The sequence below is a fragment of the Delphinapterus leucas genome, chromosome 16, assembly GCF_059928025.1.
Source record: "Delphinapterus leucas isolate spDelLeu-1000000601 "Yukka" chromosome 16, BTC_Dleu_Yukka2, whole genome shotgun sequence".
Lineage (NCBI taxonomy): Eukaryota > Metazoa > Chordata > Mammalia > Artiodactyla > Monodontidae > Delphinapterus > Delphinapterus leucas.
In genome coordinates, this window is record NC_143144.1 from 27,959,318 (window position 1) to 27,986,239 (window position 26,922).

Genomic DNA, 26,922 nt, shown 5'->3' on the forward strand with positions numbered 1-26,922 from the left:
GCAAGAGATTTTGATCTTAGATTAGAAAATTAAATATTTTTTAAAAACTTCCTAGATTCAGATATAGATTTAATGTAACACCAATTAAAACTCCTACTAGATAGTTCACAGAATTTGACAAACAGAAAACTCTATTGAAAAAATGAGTGGAACATGTACAAAAATGATTTCATTATATTATTGATCATTACATCAATACCTATAAAATTATGAAGTAGGAACTATTATCTTCATTTTGAAGATTAAAAAACTGAGGCTCAGAAAGGTTAAGTAACTTGCCCAAGGTCACACAGCCATTATGAGGAACTAGAATCTGAACCCAGAACTAGTCTTACAACAGTGATTGCAGAACACGGAAAATAAATATTTAATTAAAACTATTTAAAAATTTTATGGAAAAGACAGATATGATGAAATATGTTAGAACTAAAAGCTTCTACAAAATATCACAGAGAATTAAAATAAGGAAAAATTAATATTATTCATTAAATCTTATTATCCAAACAAAAAAAGAACTGATATAAGTTAATTTATTTCAATGAACAAAACTATAAACCAGAGTAAAAGCACATCCCTGCCTGCCACCAACAGATGGCACTAGCAGACACTTGTATATAGTCACTTTGTGCTTTCAACAAATGGACTTAAAACTGTGGGTAAGAATCAAACCTGTTGGTAAGTAGAGAAATTTCTAAACAGTTTTTACTCAGATTTTACTTGTTAAATGGTCACTTGATAGGGACAGTTTACATAGTTGGCAAAGCAGATAGTAATTTCTCCCTTAGCATCATGAGAATTCAAAGAAATGTGAATTAAACCAACTGTAATTTATAGCCACCAAGCAAAATAAGTAAAAACAACCAAAACCCAATTAGGTGGGCCTGTGAAGAAATACAGGTCTATAGATTCATTGCTAGAAACACTTCATATTGGTCCAATTTTTATGCAAAGTAATCTGGCAGTTCATAGCTAAAATAATGAAGCTAAAACTCTTCATTCTCTTTAACTCTGTAATTCTCTTCAAGAAATTTATTCCAAGAAGGAAAATTAAAACTATTGTATGAATGTTTATTGCATGCTATTCATAATAAAGATAATTTAAAGCAACCCAAATGCCAAACAATATAATATTAACTACAAAGATTATGGTATATTGATATACTTAGAAATATGTAGGTATTGAATTTTACCAATATGTAGACCATGTTTAATACATGGAAACATTTATATGCTAATTAAAACTATGAAAAGTATGCTGCAACAAAGATGTGAGGGGCATATTGAAGGGAATAAAGAGTTTTCAGCTTACAAACTGTTTATGTTTTTGTTCATTCAGTTAATTAATATAAATATTTAAATTTAAGTTCTAAATAAAAATTTCAGAACATAAAAATAAAAGTAATTTTGTTTCTATCGTATTAGTTTATACTATAAATGTGCATTAGGTACATAGGCTGGTTGGCTTACATAAGAACTAACAACCATGTATAACTTTGTATGGAAAAAATGCTTGCTGAATTTTAAACTAAACTAACAAGTGGTCTCTTAGAACATAACCACTCATAAATTGAGAACAGCTTACTTTGAGTTTTCAAAGGAAGAAGTGACAACGGCATTGGGTATTCAGGTATGTTTCTGATGCACTAAGAATACAGTACCAAGGAAAAAAAAGCATTTTTATCCTCCCTTCTCTAAGTAGTGTCCATATTCATGAAGAACCACATTCTATTAGCACTTCAATTTTCCTTTCCTTCTGTTCTTTCTTCCAGATTTCCCCTTTCCTTAAATTCATTTTCTTCCCCATACCAACAGAAAAAAAAAAATTACTAAAATGATTTTAAAATCTTAAATAATATCTGAAAAACTGACTTGTCACTTATCAAATAGCATAGCCATTTGAGAGCAATGACTATATTTTACAAGAGTATATTAAAGCTGGGCAGTTAAAAGATTCTATTTCACAATAAAAAACAGTAAAATGAATAGTCATACCATCAAACTGGTCTTCTCCTTCAGTCATAAGTTCATCATCAGAGCAAATACTCAGAACATTTACCAACATTTCTGTCACTATTAAAAAAAAAAGTTACACATTAGTTTATCATATTCAACTATCTATATGTATACAGGGCAACTATTTATACAAATGATCCAAGAAGACGAACATATTCTGATAGCAGAAATGATGGAATTAAAAGCTATAAGGGCTTTCAAAATGAAAGAAATTAAGTGGCTAACGAGCCTGAGAGATTCTTTATGGAATAAGTTTTCAGGTCTCTCAGGAAAAAAAAAAAAAAAAATGAAGCCCCCACAGGGCTAAGAACAGGGATGAATAACATCTAAATACATACATTTAAATTCTTCATTTATGGATACAGCATTAAGGAGTAAGAAAGGGACCTCCCTGGTGGTCCAGCGGTTAAGACTCCGTGCTCCCAATGCAGGGGGCCCGGGTTCGATCCCCAGTCAGGGAACTAGATCCCGCATGCCGCAACTAAGACCCGGCACGGCCAAGTAAATAAATACATATTTAAAAAAAAAAAAGGAGTAAGAAAAAACCATGGCACAGTTCCACTGTTTCAAAAAGTTTCAGGATTCAATCTTTTAAAAACTGGCTCCAGCAATTCCCCTGAAACTTAATTCTTAAGACTACTAATGACTATCTAACAACTGGAACCCATGGTTCTTTCTTAGGTTTAATTCTCCTTCACCGTTCTATATATTTTTTTGCCTTCTCTTTTCCCTTGGTTTCCAGGATTCTACTCTTCTGTTTTTTTTACCTCTCAGACTATTTTTCCCACAAATTTGGACATTCTCAAGGTTCTCTTTGCAGTCCTGTTGTTTTTATATGTTCAATCTCTTGGTGATTCCATCCATTATTATATATTTTCAACTATCACCTTTTGAAGATGATTCCAAACTCTTTATTGCCAGTCTCAACCTCTCCTTCAATCTCTAGATTTCCCTGCTGGTTTTACTGCCAACTGTCTCAGACTATTTGTATATCGTCTGTTTCCCCTACTAAAATGAAAGCTTCATGAGTGCAGGGTGCTGTTCTGTTTACTACTGCATCCCCAGAGCCTGGTACCATGCCAGGCACATGAGAGGCATACAGTAAATATTTGACAAATGAGTAAATAAAAAAATTAAAAGTATAAGCAAATTTCAATTAATAATAAAAACGCCTATTGAATATTAGCCCCTGGATGTCCTGATGGCACCTTGAAATGAACACATTCAAACAAAATTCAGTACTGCCCCTATTATTTCCCCTATAGTATATTAATAGCACACCACATGTCAGGCACTGTGCTCAAGTTCTGGGATTCAGATATAAAAGGTCCAGTCTCTACCCTGTAAAAGCTTACTAACTACTAAGGATAAATAGTTATATATATACATATTATATCACAAAAAAGTGATGAGCACTATGCTGTAAGTACGCAGAGTTATGCACAAGATCTGCTGAAGAAAAGAAGGCTTTTGGGACTTCCCTGGTGGAGCAGCAGTTAAGAATCCGCCTGCCAATGCAGGGGACACAATTTTGATCCCTGGTCCAGGAAGATCCCACATGTCACAGAGCAATTAAGCCTGTGTGCCACAACTACTGAGCCTGCACTCTAGAGCCCGCAAGCCACAACTACTGAGCCCGCATGCCATGACTACTGAAGCTCACGCACCTAGAGACCGTGCTGTACAACAAGGGAAACCACCACAATGAGAAGCCCGCACACCGCAACGAAGAGTAGCTCTCGCTCACTGCAACCAGAGAAAGCCCACGTGCAGCAATGAAGACCCAACGCAGCCAAAAATAAATAAATAAATTTATAAAAAAAAAAGAAAAGAAGGCTTTTGGTAGAGGAATCATGAAGTAGAAATTTGCCAGGTGGAGAGGGCAGATAAAGCACTCTGAACAGAAGTTAGAAAAAGTATGAAGAAGTCATATAGATCAGTGGAATAAAATTGAGTCCAGAAATAAAACCTCACATTTAAGGTCAACTGATTTTCAACAAGGGTGCCAAAACAATTCACTGGGGAAAGAATAGTCTTTTTAACAAATGGTGCTAGGACAACTGGATATCCACATACAAAAGAATGAAGTTGGACCCCCACTTCACACAACACGCACGCGCGCACACACACACACACACACACACACACACACACATTAAGTCAAAAAGGATCAAAGACCTAAAAGTAAGAGCTAAAACTATAAAGTTTTTAGAAGAAAACATAGGAGTAAATCTTCATGAGCTTGGCAATGGTTTCTTAAATGTGACACCAAAGCACAAGCAACAAAAGAAAAAATAAAGAGGACTTCATCAAAATTAAAAACTCTTGTGCTTCAAAGAATATCACCAAGAAAGTGAAAAGACAATGTCACAGAACAGGAGAAAACATTTGCAAATCGTATATCTGATAAGGGACTTGCCTCTATAATATACAAATAACTCTTACAACTCAATAGTAAAAAGACAAATAATCCTTTTAAAAATGAATCCATTTAGAAATAAACATTTCTTCAAATAAGATATGCAAATGTCGAATAAGCACATAAAAATATACTCAACATCATTATTCATTAGGGAAATGAGATACAATTTCATATCCAATATGATGGCTATAATAAAAAAAGATACATAATAACAAGTGTTGGCGAGGATATGGAAAAACTGGAAACATTATACACTGCTGGCAGGATTGTAAAATGGTATAGCTCCTTTGGAAAACAGTTTGACAGATCCTCAAAAGGTTAAACATAGAGTTATATGACCCAGCAATGCTTACTCCCAGTTACATACCTAAGAAAAATGAAACCATATTGTACAGGAATGTTCATCGCAGCATTATTCATAGTAGTCAAAAAGTGGAAACAACCAAATGTCCATCAGCTGATGAACGGATAAATAAAATGTATATCCACACAATAGAATATTATTTGATCATAAAAAGGAATAAAGTACTGATTCATACTACAACATGGATAAACCTTGAAAACATTATGGAAAGAAGCCAGTCACAAAAGACTACATATTGCATGATTCCATTTACATGAAATACCCAGAATAGGAAAACTATGGAAATAGTGAGTAGATTAGTGGTTGCACAGGGCTGGAAAGAAGATGTGGGGGGAACTGGGGAGTGAATGCTAATGGACACAAGGTTTCTTTGGGAGGATGGTGAAAATGTTTCAAAACTGATTGTGATGACAGATGCACATCTCTGAATATACTAAAAACCACTGAATTACACAGTGTAAATAGGTTAAGTGTATGATATTTGAATTATACATCAATAAAGCTGTTATGAAAAAATAAAGAAAAAGTAAGAAGGCATGAAACTTAAACAGCATATAGTACATTAAGGAAGTTGGCTGGGCTGTTTCATACCTGGAACATAGAGGACGCGAAAGAAAAAGACAAAAAGTGAGGCTGAAGAGAAAGTAGGGAAAGTCCACATGTGACAGGCTAAGGTTTATCCTGAAAGTTACCAGAGTCATTTATGGATACTAAATAGTAGCTTTTAAGTGTGTAGTGCTTTCCATCTAGAAGCTTAGCTGTGAAGGAAAGGCAAGAGAATCATAGCACAGTAGTAGTCAATGAAAGATATCAGAAAAAGGAAATGTTATTTATTTTTTATTTAAAGATCATATAGATTTGAACAATTTACAAAAGAGCTTAGAAGAGAGAGTTTGAAGATACAGAAGATGTAAATAATACAGTAACTTTCCTGAAAAAGCAGAAGGGTAATGAAATATAAGGACAAGTTAGAAAGGCTAGCCCTGGATAGAAGGGTCACATCTTCAGCAGGATAAGAATTCAAGATGAGTGCAGTTTATTGGGAATTCCCTGGTAGTCCATTGGTTAGGACTCCACACTTTCACTGCCAAGGGTCCGGGTTCAATCCCTGGTTGGGGAACTAAGATCCCTGCAAGCGGTGTGGCATGGACAAAAAAAACAAAAAGACTGCAATTTATAAAGCAGGGGAACAGTCAGTACAGAAAGCTCCCATTAATGGTACGTGTTCTCTCTGAGAGTAACGGAAGTGGCTAGAAAAAGAAAATGTTTAAGTAAAAAAGATAAAATTTTGGAATATATCCTAACGGAAATGAGTGAGGAGGCAGACTAGTGATATAAAGGATGTTTGGGTACTACTGAGAGCCTAGCTAATGCTAGAAATCAAAGGGTGGTACCAAATCATAAGGCTGTATAAATATCTCCAACAGTGCTTTATATGTTGACTGTAAGAATGGAAAAAATGGATAGTTAGACTTTACTGGCGCTAAGATTCATAGAACAAAGTAGAAAAACGAGAGAAAGGAGTTTGGGGGTGTGTTAAGAAGAAAGAGAGGCAAGGGGGGATCTGACTAAAAAAGAAAACAACACGTTCAAAGGCCTAGCAATCCCAATGAAGATGAAGAGAAGCTATAACTGAAGTAAGGGGTTGCTAGAATAACAGAAGTTTCATCAGAGTGTGTTAATAGCACTATCATTACCAGACTCAACACATCCAAGCCATTTTCAACCATTCCCTCCTCTTAAACATGCAATCTTGTTAAGTCTCACTGATTCTTTTACAGTTCTTGCAGTTCTCCCATGCTCTCCATTCCTAATGCTAACAGGGTTTCATTATGTTTCCATTTTGACTCCTGATGAAGCTTCACAACAGGTCTCCCAATCTCTAGTCTTCCTTCCAGTTCACTTCACCAGAGTAATTTTTCTAAATGACTATCATGATTATATTCTGTTGCAGTTGCTTCTCACCATTTATCAAAGTTCCAGATTCTCTGTTTAAGTGATCAAGATCCTCCTGATCTAACCCTGACTTAACTTTTCATTCTTTTTCTACTACTGTCCTTCATACATCTTACTTGCTAATCTAATTGAACCCCTCAACATTTGTCAGTGACGTTATGCTTTCTTCCTTTCAGACTCAGGATTGGGAAGTTCTCTCACCTAGAATTCTCTTGCCCAGATCTACCAGCACAATTCCACCATTCTTTAAGCCCCAGTTCAAATGCTACTTTAATCCCTCTGACTGATATAATCTCCTCTGTCTTGTTAATTCCTATAAAACTATGCTTGTCTTGGAGCGCTTACCATATTACATTTTATCATTACTTATGTATATTTAGTCCCCTATTAATCTGCAGAGACCCAATATCTTACTTGTATTTTTGTATCCTTAGTACCTTGAATAAAACAGACTTTCCAAAAAAATCTAGCAAATGAACAAATCCTACATGTATGACCTTCTACGGAAGATCACACCATGCTGGACTCTCTGAAACAGAGGTTCTTAAATTGGGGCCAATAAGCCTGAGTGGGGTTACCAATCCACTTCAGATCTGTAAACATCCTCAAAATGTTACATACGTACAGATGGTACATATATTTCGTACATGAAATTTTCTGGAGGAAAAGTCTAACTTTCACCAGATTCTCAAAAGGGTTTGGTATTAAGAAATTAATAAATGTATTTGTGTACTTTAATTTTTTTAAGAGTCCTTATCTTTGAGATTCATTCTAAAATATTTATAGATACAAAAAATAACAGCTGAGATTTGATTCAAAATAATTGAGGTGTGGGATGGGAAGTAGTGGATGGCGATATAAATGACACAGTATTGGCCATGATTTGATAATTGTCGAAGCTGAGTAATTGGTACATAGGAATTCATATTATTCGCTATACCTTTGTATCGTGCTGGAAATTTTACAACATAACATTTTTTAAAAATAAAATAAAAAGCCCCCAAAAGGCTAAAAAACACTACTTTCATCTAACTTTGGGATTAAACCAGCCTCCAAGGAAGCCTCTGGCTTAGTTAGGTTAGTTGCTTCCCAGGGACTAGATCAGAGTCAAACTGGCTTTTTCGATGTGGAATCAAATGAAGTGCCATTTGCTGCTTTTCACACCAAAAGAACATTTTCATTAGAATGAAGAAGTAGTTAGGCTATTTAAACAGCTAGCATGTATTAAAATGGAAAACTAGGCAAAGAGTTTGAGAAAATTTTCTTACTGTGCTCAACATTGGTTAGGATTCTATTTGCATATAATGTTCAAATCTGAGATTCCCATTTTTAGAAAGATATGAATAATTTAGAGAAGATCCACAGAAAAACAACAAAAATGGTCAAAGGGTTTGAATACGTCCTCACAATAGCTAAGATGGCTTAGAGTGGCAAAAAAGAACAGACGATCACTTAGTAGCAGACTTCAAATGTAGGATCACTGAATTCCACTGTTCTTCTTCACTTATGAGAGAGCCACAGAAACTAGATTAAATTTTCTCATTTCTCAAAAGGTGTTAGACTACATGATTGTTAAGTATACTATGAGATCTAAAATTCTATGATGTCCTGGTTTTTGATAGGTGCATTCGTTGAGAAAACCTATTATCTTCTCTCTCCTTGTTTGAATACTCATAGCATAAACATTTAGATTAGATATAATGAAATATTTCCTTTTTTGTGGAGGCATAAGAAAATCAAATTAGAAATATCCATTCTCCTCCTACCTTATCTTCCCTGCTCTCCCCACCCCCCACCCCACTTATACTATATTAAAATAGTTGTGTTGCAGTCTAGCCTGGAGGCAGGAGAATGAGCAAGATGAATTCTTAAATTTCCTTTAGCCTGATGATGCTATCATTGAACTATTTCTCATATACCAAAGATAGAAGGTTATAAGTGTAATGCATCCCTTGCACCTAAGCCCTTTACTGGCCCCCTTCTCAAATGCTAAAGTGGGTAATTCTATCCCCCTATTAATGTTGACCTACGGAATAACTGACAAAGACCAAAGGCAATCTGCAAAAAACCTGTTTAACATACACAGTTTAAGTATTAACTCTGAATTGCAGAACGAAAAATTGCCTTGGCAGAAGTAACATATCTCAGACAGAAAGGAACATTCTGTAACACAGAAGAGGTGAGAAAAAATAGAGAGGGATATAGAACAAAATGTTTTACAATCATGTCTGTACTCTAATATTCTTATATTCCATGTATGGAAACCGAGGTATTGCTTCGTGGGAAAATTAACACTAAAATGGAAAAAGAAGAATGTGATAAAGTAAGGAAATCTTAGGAACTCTAAAGAACTAGAATAAAATACAAAAACAAAATCTCTTAAATAGCATTTATTTTTTTTAAAAAGCCTATTAAATACATAGTAATAGGAATCTCTAAATTATCAGAAAAGCATTACCACTAAAATTGTATACATATTTTTTTATATAAGAGAAGAAATATCAGGTCAGAATCTGAATTTCTCTTTATCATTTTTGAGAGTACAGAACTGCTACAAAATGACTAATATTGCCTCAAATGAGGGCAATTAAATTCTCCCATGAATTGCCATGACATCCCCAAAAGTGGTGTTAAAATATGTAAAAGTGTCCATTCCAAAGCAAAGCTATTCCTCTATTCCTTCATAAAATATTTAAGCTAAAGAAAAAAAGAAAGAAAACCCAACAGCTGAAGACAACATCAGGCTATTTATAAGTCTTCTCCCAGTCCTCCAGACACCCTCAGATGGGGGCTGTAAACAGCTAACTAAAATATCTTTGAGGCTCTCATATCCACACCCACTGACACAAGTAGAGCTGTAGCCACAGTGAAATTAGACTTCAGCTTCCTTTAGCAAGTAGTATATGCCTGCAATAGTACACTGGAGCAAATATAACAGTAATAAAAATCATACCTTTTTCTCCAACAAATGGTAAAGACCATGTGAAGACATCCATAAAATTGGGCAACCAGTAAGGATGTGGAGAACAGTTAAACTGTCGAATATTCATCACATTATTTTCATACTTTAATACAGCAGCTGCAAGATAAGTCTGAATGTCAATGTAACAATTTGCCTTTAGCTCTAAAAGTCTAAAAACACATATAAGCAGAAAAATATCTTTTTAAGGGGGTGGGGAATCAAGGGATGAGTAGAATGAGGGCTAGTAGAGGGAGGTAGGAATTTTTAGTAGTAACACACTTCTGCTTTTAACACACTTTTATGTAGAGCATAGTCAGATCTTCACTTGTCATTATTAATGAAATTCCCAGTCTTTCTCGAATGTTTATTTTACTTTATAATCCAATGATAAACATGCACTTTTACTAAATCCAAAATCGTGAAAACTCAGTTTTTAGAGGAAACACAGAATAACAATGAGCAATTTTCTAGGTTTAAAATTTCATACAAGTTGGAAGAATTTAAGAGGGTGTTTTTAGTTGCAGGCAACCTGAAAAGGACAGCTAAATGGAAATAAAGCAAGGAAAAAAAAACAGAAAAGAAAAAAAATTTGGAACATTTTATTTATGAATGTAGGAATGTACTTATTTCATGTATTATAAGAAATCAAATGAAACTACTACAAAAAATATTTTACTTCATATAGAAAAAAATTCCATTAAAATACTGAAAGAGAAAATATTATAACCAAATAACCCACAGGTAACATACTCTTCTCAATTTCAGGTATCTTTCTAATGTTTCATAAGTTGATATAAACAATACCTTAAATTAATCTGACATAGATTTCAGTCACTAGTTATATTATTTTATGGGACACTGGACTAGATGGGCTAGATTCTAATCTAAGCTACAGCATATACTAGCTGTGCAATAGTTAGCAAATCAACTAATCTGTTTCTCATTTATAAAATAAGACTAATATGTTCACCCTGCCTACCTCAGAAGTTTAAGGTCAGAGAATGTATTTCACATGAAAGTACATAAAAGTATAAAATGCTTTGTAGATACCATAATAATTATGTGGTTACTTTTCTTTTTTCATTTTAATGTAAAGCACTGAAATGTAGATGTTAAATTCCAAGATTTGGGATTCTAGCTCATATAGAGTCAAAAGTAATATGTTTGTTTCCCTTATGAAATTCCCATGAAATAAACACATTTTAAATTTAGCCTCAGAAATTAAGGGCTGATACCAAGCATTCGGCTTTAAAAAAGAGAGAGAAAGAATCTAGAAAATTGCCTTACAGATGGAATGAAACATTACAAACATATCCCATACCATGTAAGCACTCAAGTCATTAACACTATGTACAGGATCAGAACTACCAAGAGACATTTGATTCTGACAAGACAGATTCAATGGTTTGAGTTTCTTTTCTGAGTACTAAGAAAAGTGATCCCTTAACCTCCTGAGTTAAACTGACGAAGGACAACCAGTAAGTCAGTAATCAACAGAGCACTGAACACTAGCTCCTTTAGTACTGACAAGGGGAGGCTACAGGTAGAAAGTTAAATGTAACAAATCAATTCTGAGGATGGCATCCAAACTTAGATATGTTCCTCTTCAAAAATGAAGCCATGCTTCATTAGGTATCTTTATAGAAGCGTCAAAATTTATAAACCAAAATATAATTTAAAAGACTATTTTAGCACTGGCATAATCCTTGGAGGCTACAATGATACTAGCTTCTAAAGATTACCAACTCAGTTAATGTCAATGGTATGGTTGTTTTGGTAATTAATACAGTATGGAGTTCTCGTAGCATACTCTGTATCCAAGTTATTATACAGCTTGCTACTGTCTGATCTCTGGCAAATGTTTTAATCTTTTAACTATGATCTATACTCTTCCAAAAACTCTTATTCCACTCCTCTTTTGAACTCACACCACAACCCATATTTAGCAACGACCTCATTATTTCTCTAAACGTACTTTTAAAAGTCTTTAACCTTCTGTTCTTTCCTCCTGGTACAACCACTCCAGTGTGACCCTGGAAACTATGGCATAGTCAACTGAATTCCAGACATGTCAAGACAGAATAGAAGTTGGCTTCTTAATTTCCTCTTCTGAAAATGTGAACTACGTAAACATACTCAAGCTCATCTTCAGTGTCCCTGGCACACACTTAACTAGAGTAAGATCCTTTGGTATTATCTCTCAATAAACTGTGTTCAAAGTTAAAGTAAACCCAGTTATTACAGACAGAGCAAATTTGGAGGGAAGGAGGGGGAACAGGAACCACTAGAAAGAAGGTAAATTAAAAAGACGTAAGAAAGGGCTTCCCTGGTGGCTCAATGGTTGAGAGTCCGCCTGCCGATGCAGGGGACACGGGATCGTGCCCCGGTCCGGGAGTATCCCACATGCCGCAGAGCGGCTGGGCCCGTGAGCCACAGCCGCTGAGCCTGCGCGTCCAGAGCCTGTGCTCCGCAACGGGAGAGGCCACAAAAGTGAGAGGCCCACGTACCAAAAAAAAAAAAAAAAAAAAAAAAAAAAAGACGTAAGAAAAAAGGAAGAAAGATCAGTAAAAAGAAAGGAAAGGGAAGAATGTATCCCAGAAAGGAGGTCAGATTGACTTAATCAAAGCCTCAACTACAAATCATCATGGGGCAGTAGAGATAAAAGTAGGGAATAAGAAAGGGAAAGAAAACCTAGATCAGTGAACATAAAACAAGAGACATGATAAACAACTATGCGGTACAAATACATGAAATGGTCAAAGCAGCAACAGCAGCTTTATGCAAACAAGAAAACATTCTCTTGACTATAAGGGGGAAGATTTAAGAAAGGGGAGTTTGAGAAAATCATGTTTATTTTTGCTTGACGTAGTTACCTCAGAACATTCTTTCACAAGGCAGCTTTTGTGAATGACAAGTTGTGGACTGGTTACATATGACTTAAGTTTCACATTTTGGATTTTTATTTCTTGCCCTCTCCCCTCCCTTATATCTTATACTTTTTTATAATAAGATTTGGATAGTTACAGTTTCAAACAATACCCCTTTTCTATTATATTTTCAAAAAAATAAGTCAATTTATATATTAAGTTGTTTAACAATTTTTTTATCAACAACATCTTACCTTTATTATTGTAGACATCTAAGTAATTAGGTGCCGAAAAAATTGTTATTAATGAAGGGAACCCTGTAGTTTGACTTTTTCTGTACATTCTATAGCTGCAAAACAAATAGCTTAATATGCATCGTAAAGCATCAATCATGGTTACTAAGTTTGATTTGTACATAAGGTGTTAATTTGGGTCAGGGAAACAGAATTCTTACCCTGCATCTTGAGCTTCATGAGCTCTAATAATCGATAACAAATTATTGTTTTGCAAAAATTCACACACTGCTGGATAGCTGTGGGGAAAAAGAGTAAATTAAGTAAAATAATGACTTTCTATATGTAGCATATGCCATTTCAACAACTACAATGTGATTAAACTTGGATTTTTTTCCTTACTTATAAAAATAAGAACATCCTCGAACTGTATTGTGACTAAAATGTTCCTGTGATTTTTCATTTCCAAAATCTTCAGAAGGATCAGACCATAGCAAGTCACACATTGGTCCAAATGCAGGTGGCTCTTTGAATCTATCTAACTGTGAAAGAAGAAAAGAAACAAAGAACAGAAATAACTTGTCAAAAAGTGAGAATGGAATGGGCATAGGAAAGTGGTACCAACTTTGAATACTGTCCATACTACATTGTTCTGAATGGTTAGAAGATATTTCCATAAAATATCAGTGTATTAATTTTTACCATTACCTAATCTTGGCAGTGAAGAGAGGTTTGAAGCTTCTAGTCTCTACCCAACAAAATACTATAAATAGGAATCAACTCTTGGAACTAAAATATATACTCACTCTCCTAATATCATCCAGTGTGTGTATTTCTGGTGAAAGTCCACCATGAACGCAAAGAAATTGTTGGTTTAAAAGTGCAGCAAGAGGCAGGCTATCAAAAGCTTCCATACAAGCTTCATAGACTCTTTCTGAATATTTAATTTTACCTAGAAAAAGAAAAAAATTCAATAATTGAAAACTGCATAACTTGTTGATCATTTTGAAAACATGTGTGTGTGTATACACATGACTATTAAAACCAAGGCAAGAAAATTAAAGATACGGGAAACAGCCAAGTGGCAGCCAGGGTTTCCGACTGGGTAAAGGGGTGAGTTTAAAAAGGCAGCAAGGAGAAATTTAAGGGACAATGAAACTTTTCTGTATCATGACTGTAGTGGTAGGCAGCTCTATTCATTTGTCAAAACTCAGAACTAAACACCACAAAGAGTAAATTTTACTGCGTAAAAAAATTTTTTTTAAAAAGGCCAGCATCTTGCCCCATCGAATCAAGAAGGATAAGCAATGTTATTGATCTTGTGAAGACAAAATATGTGCTCTCTCTAAATTTATTTTGTGTATGCAGCAGATAGTCATAAAATGTTACTAAAAATAAATAAGTCAAATCTCTAAAAATAGTTAAACCTTTATAGGCCAAGAAAGGCAAAATTAGAACTAAAAGTTAAAATAGTGTTAATACTTTATTTTATTCTAAGAGTCAGTGACTACTTTGTTGTTATAGGCAAGACTACTATATCACCACAACAAAACTCAAGGTCCATCCAATTAAAAAAAAGATTTTATTCATATGTTGCAGGAGCAGAGGCTTTCCTTTAGCCTACAATGAACACTTAAAATGGGCAGTGAAGCAAGAAGCCAATATAACACAAGAAAGACTCTACCAAACTAAACTCTCATCTACTTTTAAGTAGATATCATACACATTCCCTTGCTCCTTTATACTTTTAAATTCCTGGATATTTTATGTTTTGGGTGGGATTTTGGCGGACCGTTTGTTCCTTATCTAAGGGAAAAAAAGAACTTAGTTCCTACTTCACTTTTTAATATTGTAACATTCAAATATGAGAAAATCTATATCCAGCAAGCAGAGGTTATAAACTGATAGTCTGCTGACAGATCTGTTTTCCAACACTGTGGTTTAATAAAAATTTTAATTTGATTGCTTTTAGGTCAAGCATGCACTTTCCAGGTCTCATCTTATATTCTTTAGGTTACCCACCTGATCCTTGAAGTTATATGAGCTTGCCACCTCTGCCATTATCCATCACTATATCGATCTTTATTGAATCATGTTTTGAGCCTCAATAATTCTGAAGTTATTTCTAATTTTAAATCTTAACTCTAAGACTTAATACAGCCATGAATATTAACAAGTACACAGCTATGAGGTGCGAAAAAAGGTCAAACACTGCTCCATACCATATGGTTGCTTATAGCTATTAGATTACCACAGCCATAATAATTTAAGAGAGAAATGGGGTAAACATTGTAGGTTACGACCTTCCATTCATTAATAGTGTGTTTAAAACAATCTGCATAATTAAAAAATAAGTAAAACAATCTGCAATGATGACAGGATGATTAATTTGCTAAGAATTTTCATGGGAACGCCTCAATATTGATGGAGAGAAATCTCCAACGCAACATTTCTTTTCTTTTGGTTTATATTCATCCTGTTAGAAAAAATAATTCTAACATTAAAACTACATACAGAGCTCAAAACTGTTCCTAGGTACATATGTAAAAATCAAACTTAATAGGAAATACTGAAATGAAAACATCTGAATAAAATTAAACACTAGAGATCACTAGACAATCTTCCTCAAAGCTTGACACATTTGGACACAAAATCTGTTCTTACATGTTGCACTGTAAAAATCTTCAAACTCTTACTACCAACATCACTCCAAAAGAATACTGAGGAAGTGAAAATATTTCTCATGGCAGTACTCACATTCCTGCTTAAAGGTAAAATATTCAGTAAGGTGTCTGCATTCATGGTTGCCTCTCAGAAGAAATAATGTGCTTGGGTATAGAATCTTCAGGACCCATAAATATAAGACACACTACAAAAGAAAATGTTTCCAGTGAATTAATCTTATATTTTTGTTTAACTAAGCTGTTTGATCTTTGCTTCTTTTCTTCTAACCCTATTACCCTTACAATCTCTATCACTCTTCATTATCTTTTTTATTATCTTTTTCTCTTTGTCCCTTACTAAAACATAAGCTCCATGAAATTAGGGACTTTGTCATCTTATTCACTTCTGATTCTCCACTCTTAGAAAAGCAGCTAGCAAATAGTAGAAGAGCAATAAATATCTGTTGAATGAATGAGTCAAATAATTTAATTACTTTAGATTTACAAATTGTTTGCTGTAAAAACAATTAGCAGATTGGGCTCCTCCTTAGGTATACCAATAAATAAAACAATAACAATGTCAAAAATAATAGCAGCTAACATTGAGTACTCATAATGTGCCAAGCACTATATAATTAATTCCCCTCCTTTATTCCTCAAACAACCCTACGAAGTATATAATATTATCTCTATTTTACAAATGAGGAAACTGAAGCAAAGAGCTTAAGTAACTTGTCCGAAATCACAAAACCTCTAAGTAATGGAGATAGGATTCTGATCCTCTGATCTTAAACATTATGCCATGCTGCCTAATGAAGAGAATAACCATGCTTTATATTTACATTGTTGGTTATGAATGTTGCCTTATATAATGTAGGTGCTTATTATGTGAAATGATTCAAAGATAATGTAATTTCTTAATAAAAAGAATATTAAAACAGTACAGCAACTATTTTTCCCTAAATACACCTAACATAAGAAACAGACTCAATCCCACTACTGGGCATATACCCTGAGAAAACCATGATTCAAAAAGAGTCATGCACCACAATGTTCACTGCAGCTCTATTTACAATAGAAGGGACATGGAAGCAACCTAAGTGTCCACCAAAAGATGAATGGATAAAGAAGATATGGCACATATATACAATGGAATATTACTCAGCCATAAAAAGAAACGAAATTGAGTTATTTGTAGTGAGGTGGATGGACCCAGAGTCTGTCATGGAGTGAAGTCAGTCAGAAAGATAAAAACAAATACCGTATGCTAACACATATACATGGAATCTAAAAAAAAAAAAAAAAAAAAATGTTTCTGAAGAACCTAGGGGCTGGACAGGAATAAAGATGCAGACATAGAGAATGGACTTAAGAACACAGGGAGGGGGAAGGGTAAGCTGGGACAAAGTGAGAGAGTGGCATGGACTTATATATACTACCAAATGTAGAAGAGCTAGCTAGTGGGAAGCAGCTGCATAGCACAGGGAGCTCAGTGCTTTGTGACCACCTAGAGGGGTGAGATAGGGAGGGTGGGAGGGAGACGCAAGAGGGAGGAGATATGGGGTTATATGTCTAAGTATAGCTGATTCACTTTGTTATAAAGCAGAAACTAACACACCATTGTATTATACTCCAATAAAGATGTTAAAAAAATAAAATTAAAAAAATAAAAAAAGAAACAGACTCACATTTTACTTATTTGGTTAAAAAAAAAAAGGAAAGACTATTTCATATGTAAATAAGCTTGGTTTACATAATCATATACAAAAAGAAAAAACAAACTTCATTTATTTATTTTTTTGGCCGCGCTGCTTACGGAATCTTATTTCCCTAACCAGGGATAGAGCCCGGACCCTTGGCAGTGAAATCGCAGAGTCCTAACCACTGGACTACCAGGGAATTCCCACAAACTTTATTTTAAACAAGTTAAGGTATATGAAATGTGTAACTATTCACATCTTCATTTTATTCACAAGAAAAAAATAATTAAACTGGGGAAATACTTATTAAACACCTGCCCTTTTTCCTTATTCTGATTCTTTATTATTTTCCTTTTATAACAATAAAATATTTTAACAGTCAGCTACTAAACCCTTTAATACAAAGACATACATACCAACATGCTCAGGTACCAACTAAGCTTCCTAAAATTTTTTATTTTATTGTTTTTGTCAAAGCCCCCAATCAGAATAGAATTTAAAATAAAAAAGCCCCCAATCTTTATATTAAGGAGAGCAATTTTCTAGTTTTCTTGAAGGCTCCAGGGAAGTTTGAGGAGGCTGATGATGAAACTATGAATGGAAAGAGGAACAACTAAGGATAATAAAATTCCCAAGGGAATTTGGGTGGACAGAGCCCTGAGCTCTCTTCCCCACTAAGGATCCTAGCATACCTCAGAAAGGAGGTTGAAAACACTGGAGGAGAATTAAACAACAGTAATCGGCATGGAAATTCACCAGGTAAAGCTTCAGTATCTAGTGGGGGAGATGGTTAAGAGCACAGGCTTAGAGTCAAACTGCCTAGCTCCACCATTTACTAACAATATGACCATGGGCAAGTTATTTAACCTCTCCAAGCCTCAGACTCCTCTATAAAATGGATAAAATAATAGTACTTACCTCATAACTTTGTTGTAAAGATTAATCAATGTGTATTAAGTGCTTAGAATATGCTTGAAACACATTAATGCTAACACACCTATCTATTTGTAGAGCTTCTACCCAACAATTTTACCTGTAAGAATCTGTCCTGTAGAAATAATTGGGCAAGTATATAAAGATGTATAAATATATATATATAAAGTATATAAAGATGTATAAATAATATGGCTCACAGAAGCATCACCTATAATGGCAAAAAACTGGGAACACCTTATATGCCTAATAAGAAGCTGATTAAATTGACTGTGACTTGTTTAGTCGATGGAATACAATGCAGCTATTAAAAATGATGCTATAAATTTATAATTATTTACCTGGAATGACATCACAGCATAGGGATTTATGAAAAAAGGAAGTTACAGAACCTTATAATAGGGTTCCATTTTCATTTCAAAAAAGGAAAGAAAGAGATGCATATATTAGAAAATACAAATTGTTCTATATTTATATCTTATTTTAATTTATATAATTAGAAAAGTAAAAGGAGCAAAAAGAACCATCTACTGCTAAGTGATAATCAACAGGTCACTTTAATGTCTCAAGTTTTTTAAAACAAATACTTTCAGAATGCATAAAGATTCTATATGATATATTTGGGTTTTAATTGCTATGGAAGGAGGGATAGAAGTACTAGAGTTTGAGGAATAAACGCACTGTAATATATTTTATTTAATCGGAAAAAATACAATTAATCTTTTTCTGCATGGGTGAATGCCTTTAAGGGCAAGAGAGATAAACAGCATTAGCTCCTTAGGGCCACTAGATAACAGGGCAATAAAGACCCCTTAGTTTGCTTACAATTTCCACTGGGAAAAATGGCAATTATAATTACATTAAGAGTGGCACAAAGAAAATTAAAAGAATAGTTTGAAAGACAGAAGAGGAATAAATAGTAACTTTACTAAAAACTTTAGAATATGCAGAGGTATTAAAAAGAACCCAATACAGGTAATTTAAGGAACTTATTTTATTAGGAATTAATGGAAATCATCTATGATAACACTTAAAAGCAAATCAAATGACAGTATATGATTATTACCTCTATACTAAAATAACCTCTGTCCACATAATCACCAAGAAAAAGGTATCGTGTATTAGCAGGTGATCCTCCTACTTCAAAAAGTTTCATCAGATCAAAAAATTGGCCATGGATGTCACCACACACTGAAACAAGAAGATTATTAGATATGAAAAAAAAACTCTGAAATAACAAATTTTACTTAAATTCTAATTTATTTTACATAAGAGATAGTGTAAAATTCTATCAAGAAAGGTCTAAGAAGGAAGTAATCTATGAGGAGTCATGATAGGGATGATGTGTATACAAGTGTTCATGTGCTCAAGATCTAGAACGAGATATAACAAAAGTAATGAAATTTGTAGTCAGTGACAAAATTCATCTAACTTTATAAAGCTCCTCTTTAGGAAGCCAAGCATGCATGTCTTAGGATGACAAAATTATAATGGTGGCAGTAAAATCTCCATTCTAACTCCATACTTTCTGTTGACCTGTAAATGATCACTTTTGGTATCTGATACAGCATTGAGGTATTTGCCCCTAATGACTGAAAACAAAGTAAATAAGTATTTGTTGAATCAAATTCAGTGATGGCCAACACAACTAATGAAACCTTCACAAAAGCATACTAGACTAACTTCTGCACTCAGATTATTTAGGATCATGTTTATTCATTGAGAACAGGCAAAAACTTTAAAAAGAAAATAATCTGGAAATTCAAGATAATGTCCATGTAATATTAATTTAGTATACAATATGAATGAAGAAGAAACAGCTTTATATTTAGGTAAGTAAATAATGGTGCAGTAAAAAAAATAATATCCAAAACATAAATAAGTGTACCTGTAATTGGAGCCTCTACTTCTATCATGGTTTTCTCTCTCCGAAGAATGGCAGCACCCTCATTGATAATTCTAAGTGCAATTTCTTCATCTACCCGACCTTCTTTTACTAAGTGGTTCTTCAAAACATCAACCCTGGGTATCCCATCCATATCAAAAACTTCTTCAGATGTCAAGCGATGCGTTGGGGGGAAAGGGACAGCTGCAATTTTTTTTAATTAATAAAAAATAAATCACTATTAATATATTAACATAAAAACTAATCAATGGATCTAGGTAAATAAGAGTAAAAACTGAAAAGCTGAAGTTTTGCTTCTTCATTTACTGGATGGGGTATTAATTTTTTTAAAGCTTTTTTTAAAAAAAGAGTAATCAAACTATACTTCCTTTTTAATAATCTATATATAATAACAGAAGAATTATTGGAGAAATAAACTGTCTCACAAAATTAAAAGTTCTTTCAGGATAACTAAAGCTTTTTTCTTTAAGCAAAAACATTTTTTGGTAGAATTCTCAAAACATACACTCTTCATCTTAAATGAAGTACAATAAATATAACTTAATACCACATAGGCATGAATAGAAAGAAATCCCAAATATAAGGTGATCTAACAACTTCCTATTAAAAATATATAAAACAATGCCTGCTAGCCAACTTGAATAGAAACTTCTAGGGATATAGATTAAAACAGCCAAATGCTTATTGATGGAATTTAAATTAATTCAGATGCACATATAAATTTGAAATAACATTAATAAATCACGATAATTTTGAAATACTGCTTTTTCTCTTACCTTCATGTTTCATAAAATACTTTCATTCAAAATCTTTACACAAATTTTTGACATCAGTGTATTCCTTATCACTGGATTCATTTTTTGAGTCATCTAACATACTTTTCAAAAGCAAATCATCCTCACTCCCATTTAAGTTGTTTGAGATACAGCACTTTTTAAATACATATTCAATTCTATCACTGCAAATTTATCCTAAGCCACAATTTCCATTTGTCTAACTACTGAAAGAGTTGGCCTTTTTACTCCTGTAGCATATATTTACGATTTCCACAAGTAATTACCAACTGTATTGTTTTAAACTGATATTTGCTTTTTTCTATTCATAAGAATTTAATCATAATAAGAAACGCTAGATGAAAAAACAGACAAACTGATTTCAACCTAAAGCTCTAAATCCATTGTCATTGAATAATCCAGTCACTTATTCTTACTTATAATGTTAAAATCAATAGTTTTCTCTCACGCCTGTGATTCATTTCTCATGACTGTATTACCATTCTCTTTAAACATTATTGTCTTTAAACATTATTATCTTCTTCATATACTGGGAATTTTCAACAAAAAATAGTACAATGATTTTTGTCTTCACTATAATTGAAAATACTTTGCTCCTGTTTAAATGAAATGAGATTTAAAATATTGAATTTAAACTGATATTTGTTAAATGGAATGGAAAACGTGAAGGTCCATTTTCAATGGTATCTACCACAATTTTGAGGTCATATACCTAGGAAAAGTTACTACATATCTGTTAAAATTTTTTATTCCTCCTTTACTGAATCCAACAAATGACCTCTTTATACATTCAAAATCAGCTTGGATTGAAGTAGTTTTAGGCCCTTTACCAAACAGTACTTTGCTTTTAAAAATAAAGAAAGCAAGAGGGCTTCCCTGGTGGTGCAGTGGTTAAGAATCTCCCTGCCAATGAAGGGGACACGGGTTTGAGCCCTAGTCCGGGAAGATCCCACATGCCCCAGAGCAGCTAAGCCTGTGAGCCACAACTACTGAGCCTGCGCTCTAGAGCCTGCGAGCAACAGCTACTGAAGCCCGCACGCCTAGAGCCCGTGCTCCGCAACAAGAAGCCCACGCACCGTAACAAAGAGTAGCCCCCACTCACTGCAACTAAAGAAAGCCGGCGCCCAGCAACAAAGACCCAACTCGGCCAAATAAATAAATATATATATATATATTTAAAAAAAAGAAAGCAAGAGAGAAATTTATAGTAAGAATTTAGTCTACCTATAGACTCAAATGTAAGGCAGATCTCTCTTTTCTGAAATAAAATTTTTAAAGAAAAAAGTCACTTTATATTTGGGCATACAGTACATACTATTTTCTTGATGCTTCAGGGCCATCACTGGGATCATCAATTATTATGCAGAAGACTGGAAAAGTATAGGACAAACTGTTTCTTCACAGTACAACTTAAAAAAACTAAAAACAGGGGGCTGGGTTAGAATTACATCAATTACCTAAGAAGAGTAAATAACCACATTCTCATAGGAGGAAAAAAAGTTAGGAAGAACTCAGTTCTTATAAGTGAGATAAGAACTAAGGCAGAGGGATATCAACCATTTCTAAAAGACTTTGAAATCATCAATCCCTGTTGCTTTCATCTTTTTTGATACTTAGTAAAACAAAACTTGAACTTGCATTTCCCCCCCTTCTTTAGAACACATCTATTCCCATTACTTTTTACTGCATCTAGAATAAGACATTAAAATACATTTTGTTCCCCCAAATATGTCAGATTCCAAAAAAATAAAAACCTTTCTTAACGTATGTTCTTCTCCAACCAAAGATTAAACAAACCATCATACTATATGCTATAACCAAATTTGCCCCTAACAGTAAACCAATTGTTTAAAAACTACAAAATGTAGGTTGAGAGTCCGCCTGCCCATGCAGGGGACACGGGTTCGTGCCCTGGTCCGGGAAGATCCCACATGCCGTGGAGCGGCTAGGCCCGTGAGCCATGGCTGCTGAGCCTGCGCGTCCGGAGCCTGCGCATCCGGAGCCTGTGCTCCGCAACGGGAGAGGCCCGCATACAGCAAAAAAAAAAAAAAAAAAAAAAAAAAACCTACAAAATTTAACAATTACTAAATAAAAGTTACTTCTGGGACATCATGAAAATGAAAAGTTTAAATATCTCTTAAATACAAATTTCTGAGATCAAGATGGGGTCATATTTTTCTCATCAGGCCAAGAGAATTTTTCCTCTACTTAGGAAAAAAGATACTGTTTAAAATGTTGCATTCTAGATTATGCATACTTCCTAATAATCAAAAACATAAGTCAACTAACAGGTGAATTCTGTTCAAAATACAGAACTTCCTAAAAACCCATCTGGGAGACAATCTCTCTCTGCCCCACTCAGCCAGTCGCCTGTGGTACTGCATGTTTTCATGCACATTGCGAATGCCCCACTGCAAGTCACACTGAGCTATTATTGCTCCTCTTTAACCAAGAGTCAGAATGTCTTTATTCATCTGGGGAAAAAAAGTATAAACTGCCTCCAGACCTATGTTTTCTACTTCTTTTTCAATTCAAGGCATACTTTTAAATTTCAACACCAGTTGGTATACTTTTTAAGGAATGGGTACAGGTTGAGGGGTGAAGAAATGCCACCATAGGTAAAAGTAGACGAAAAACGGTTGTTCTAACAACACAACACTGATAGTGGAGAATAGAGAGTTTCAAAAGAATGTTTTAATATATCAGTAAATAAGAAAATAAGAGGCAAAAAGGCATTGTGCTCTTTGGCAGCTGGAGAAAGGAGCCATAGCAGGTGATCTAACTAAGCAAAAGAAAACTAACCAAATAGAATTTGGCCTAATAGGAAATTAATTACTGACCCTGTTGGTCAATAGAGGGTTAAATTTTTTTCATCAAAAATTAATATTCTCAACTACTACCATCAACTCCTAAGGTACTTTAAAGCATTTCCATTTAAGTTCAGGTTTTAAATGGTTGTTTTTGTTTTTGTTTTGCGGTACGCGGGCCTCTCACTGTTGTGGCCTCTCCCGTTGCAGAGCACAGACTCCGGACACGCAGGCTCAGTGGCCATGGCTCACGGGCCCAGCCGCTCCGCGGCATGTGGGATCTTCCCGGACTGGGGCATGAACCCGTGTGCCCTGCATCAGCAGGCGGACTCTCAACCACTGCGCTACCGGGGAAGCCCTAAATGGTTTTTTACATTTCTAATTCATCTTCAGCCAACTATTCCTGTATTTCTAGAGTTTTCATCCTATATATTTTTTTCTCCTTATTTTCAGAGTATTTTTCCAACTCTTCTATATTTGAGATAGGGAAAAACCAGTACATAAAATGTATGTACATATAATGTGAATGGTCAATAACTGAAATGGGTAAAATGGAGGATTAGCTTGAACAACCTAAAGAGCTATAAAATCATAAAATCACCAAGTTTCCAAAACTAGAAAACTTGATTTGGTAATATTCACTTTAACCAAACTGTTCTGTTGAAAAATTTCCTTTAACACAAATTTTGGCATGAAGGTCATATCTGTATAGTAATCAATAACCTTCACAAGGTATTTTAATTCAGATTTAATATATGGTGGCTGATAGACAAGGCCTCAAAAAATTTAATGTAGGAAGTTGAAAAAATAAATCAGGGACACAGACTGATCAAGGATGGGGGAAGAGCAGAGATCTTATTTTTTCTACTAATGGTAAGAAATCCTGGGACTTAACTAATCCTGTTGCCCAACTCTAAGCAAAGGCTGCAGAGTATTAGCCCCGTGAGGCCTCCAACACCAACTGGGGTGCAGCCTGTGCCACCTAAAAACTACTCCAAAGTATCATTCAGATGTCTGTGCTGCTCACCATTGCCATAACTGGCAACTGTCCAAAATAAAGTTCCTCCTGATTTTTTTCTCTGTGTTTCTTTTGTTCACAGCATACCATCCTCAGGCTGTTCTCCTCCCTCCCAATCCTCTTCATTGAGGCCTGCAGAATTCCCATTATAAAAAATAAAAAAAAAATTCACCCTTCTTTCCTGTGTGCACATGTGTGGGCACGCACACACACACATTTTAGCTCTTCACAGAATGCTGTCTTCATCTCTCTAGCTTAATTACATCTTAGTCCTCCTGAAGGACAACACTTCTGAAACACTTTTTCCAAAGTTGACGATGCTCATTTTTCCACACTCCACTATTTGAGCAGAAAAGGCTACAGTCTTCTTTCAGCTCCCCACTACCACTTCCAACATCATCACTCCCGTGAAGAAGAAAATGCTTCCTCGTTTGAGGTTCATGACTTCTGGCTAGTTTATTCTTGTCCCAGCCATCTACTAAATTTCTGGTCATCTCTCACATGAAACTCAGTTTCCTGGTTCGAAAGCCTTCTCCACTCTAAGCACCACCATCATCAATGTCCATGTGGATGACCTATGTAAACCCAAGAACTGAGAGGTTTGAGCTCCATTCTACTTCAACTCCCCTAGCCTTAGCCATAATTTCTGCTCCAGCTCTGAAATCCTGAATTCTAATCTCTTACTCCATGATCAAAATCTCTAATCCTTTCAGATTCACTCCCTTTTCTTCATCTGTTCTCCAATTATATCAAGAACGTGGACAGCCTCTCCTAACCAACCCCCTTCTGGATACCTTTGCTTGCTGCAATTCTGAAGCTATTCCATCACCCACCCACTTTTTAAACAATATCCTGAATTGTTTAAAGTCCTTTTGTCCTTCTACCCTACTTACAAAACTCCGATTCTTGGATGAGTTAGTTTCTAAACTTGGATGCTAAGTATAAAATCATCAAAACAGGGCTTCCCTGGTGGCGCAGTGGTTGAGAGTCCGCCTGCCGATGCAGGGGACACGGGTTCGTGCCCCGGTCCAGGAAGATCCCACATGCCATGGAGCGGCTGGGCCCATGAGCCATGGCCACTGAGCCTGCGCATCCGGAGCCTGTGCTCCACAACAGGAGAGGCCACAACAGTGAGAGGCCCACGTACCACAGAAAAAAAAAAAAAAAAAAAAATCATCAAAACAGCTCAGTGCTACTACAAATTCATGGTCTCCAACTTAGTTGGTCACTGGCACTTGCCATCAATCCTATTCAACGTTCTAGTCTGCTCTCTCCCATTCTCCTCAGTGGTGATTTCAAATGATCACCTCTTCCTTGAACCCTACACTTAATTTCTCTCTTACTCAGTAGTCAACTTGAATCTTTTTCAGAGAAAATTGAGACCTTCAGACCAAATGTCACTTTTCTGTCCCTCTCCATCCACATCTATGCCAGTATCCACTTTACATTTCTTCCTATCAAGGAAGAGGTATTCCATCCATCCAATACTAAACATTCTACTGTGCTCTGAATCCCACTATCCCAACCTCTTCACTTCAGTTCACCCTTCCCACCCACCCATGCCCCTATTCTGTTTCTTCTGCCTCTGACTCTCCATTGGTTCTTCCCTTTGAGCAGATAAACATACAGCCAGCCCTCCACAACCACAGGCCTGCCTGTGCAGATTCAACCAACCACGGATAGAAAATATTTAAAAAATAAAGTTCCAGAAAGTTCCAAAAAGCAAAACTTGCATTTGCCTCTCTGGCAACTATTCACATGGCATTTACATTGTATTAGGTATTATAAGTAATGTAGAGATGATTTAAAGTAAATGTGAGGATATAGGTAGGTTATATGCAAATACTAAAACATTTTACATAAAGGACTTGAGCATCCACAGATTTTGGAATGGGGAGGGGTATCCTGGAACCAAATCCCCACAGATACTGAGGGGAGACTGTACTAAAGTCTCTATGATCTTAAAAACAACCCCAACAAGTAATTCTCCCTTACTTCTCATCCCTGTTTTTACCATATATATCCCTTATTTTACAACTAAGCTTCTTGAAAGAGTAATCTACAGGGTATAGCTTCATTTTATCACTTTTTTGTCTACTTTCCTCAATCCACATTTATCTGGCTTCTGCTCTATTCCTTCACCTGATATCTGTCTCCTCTCTTGGGTTCTTGAACTCACTCACCTGGTTTTTCTCTTAATTCTCTGGTCATACCTGATCAACCTATTTCATGAACTTCTAGTCCTTTTTCTGGTCCTAGGACAGTGTGACCTAGGATTCTGTCC

The 26,922-nt window shown here is 35.0% G+C and overlaps 1 protein-coding gene across 11 annotated transcripts in view; it reads right to left on the reverse strand.

Annotated features, from left to right (window-relative positions):
- PPP3CB (protein phosphatase 3 catalytic subunit beta) overlaps window positions 1–26,922 on the reverse strand; it is a 49,907-nt gene that overhangs the window by 13,867 nt on the left and 9,118 nt on the right. For 6 of the 11 annotated variants that reach the window (XM_022590891.2, XM_022590889.3, XM_022590890.3 and 3 more), the window contains exons 2-10: window positions 20,002–20,202; window positions 19,180–19,304; window positions 15,575–15,686; window positions 13,624–13,769; window positions 13,220–13,359; window positions 13,039–13,116; window positions 12,839–12,933; window positions 9,709–9,834; window positions 1,993–2,070 (exon numbers count right to left, since the gene is read on the reverse strand). In XM_022590891.2, the coding sequence (XP_022446599.2) occupies window positions 1,993–2,070; window positions 9,709–9,834; window positions 12,839–12,933; window positions 13,039–13,116; window positions 13,220–13,359; window positions 13,624–13,769; window positions 15,575–15,686; window positions 19,180–19,304; window positions 20,002–20,202 (1,101 nt within the window). Of the gene's footprint in view, window positions 1–1,992; window positions 2,071–9,708; window positions 9,835–12,838; window positions 12,934–13,038; window positions 13,117–13,219; window positions 13,360–13,623; window positions 13,770–15,574; window positions 15,687–19,179; window positions 19,305–20,001; window positions 20,203–22,128; window positions 26,136–26,922 lie in introns of those variants that run through there. The other 5 variants (XM_089897670.1, XM_089897669.1, XM_089897668.1 and 2 more) reach the window with 4 other exon arrangements.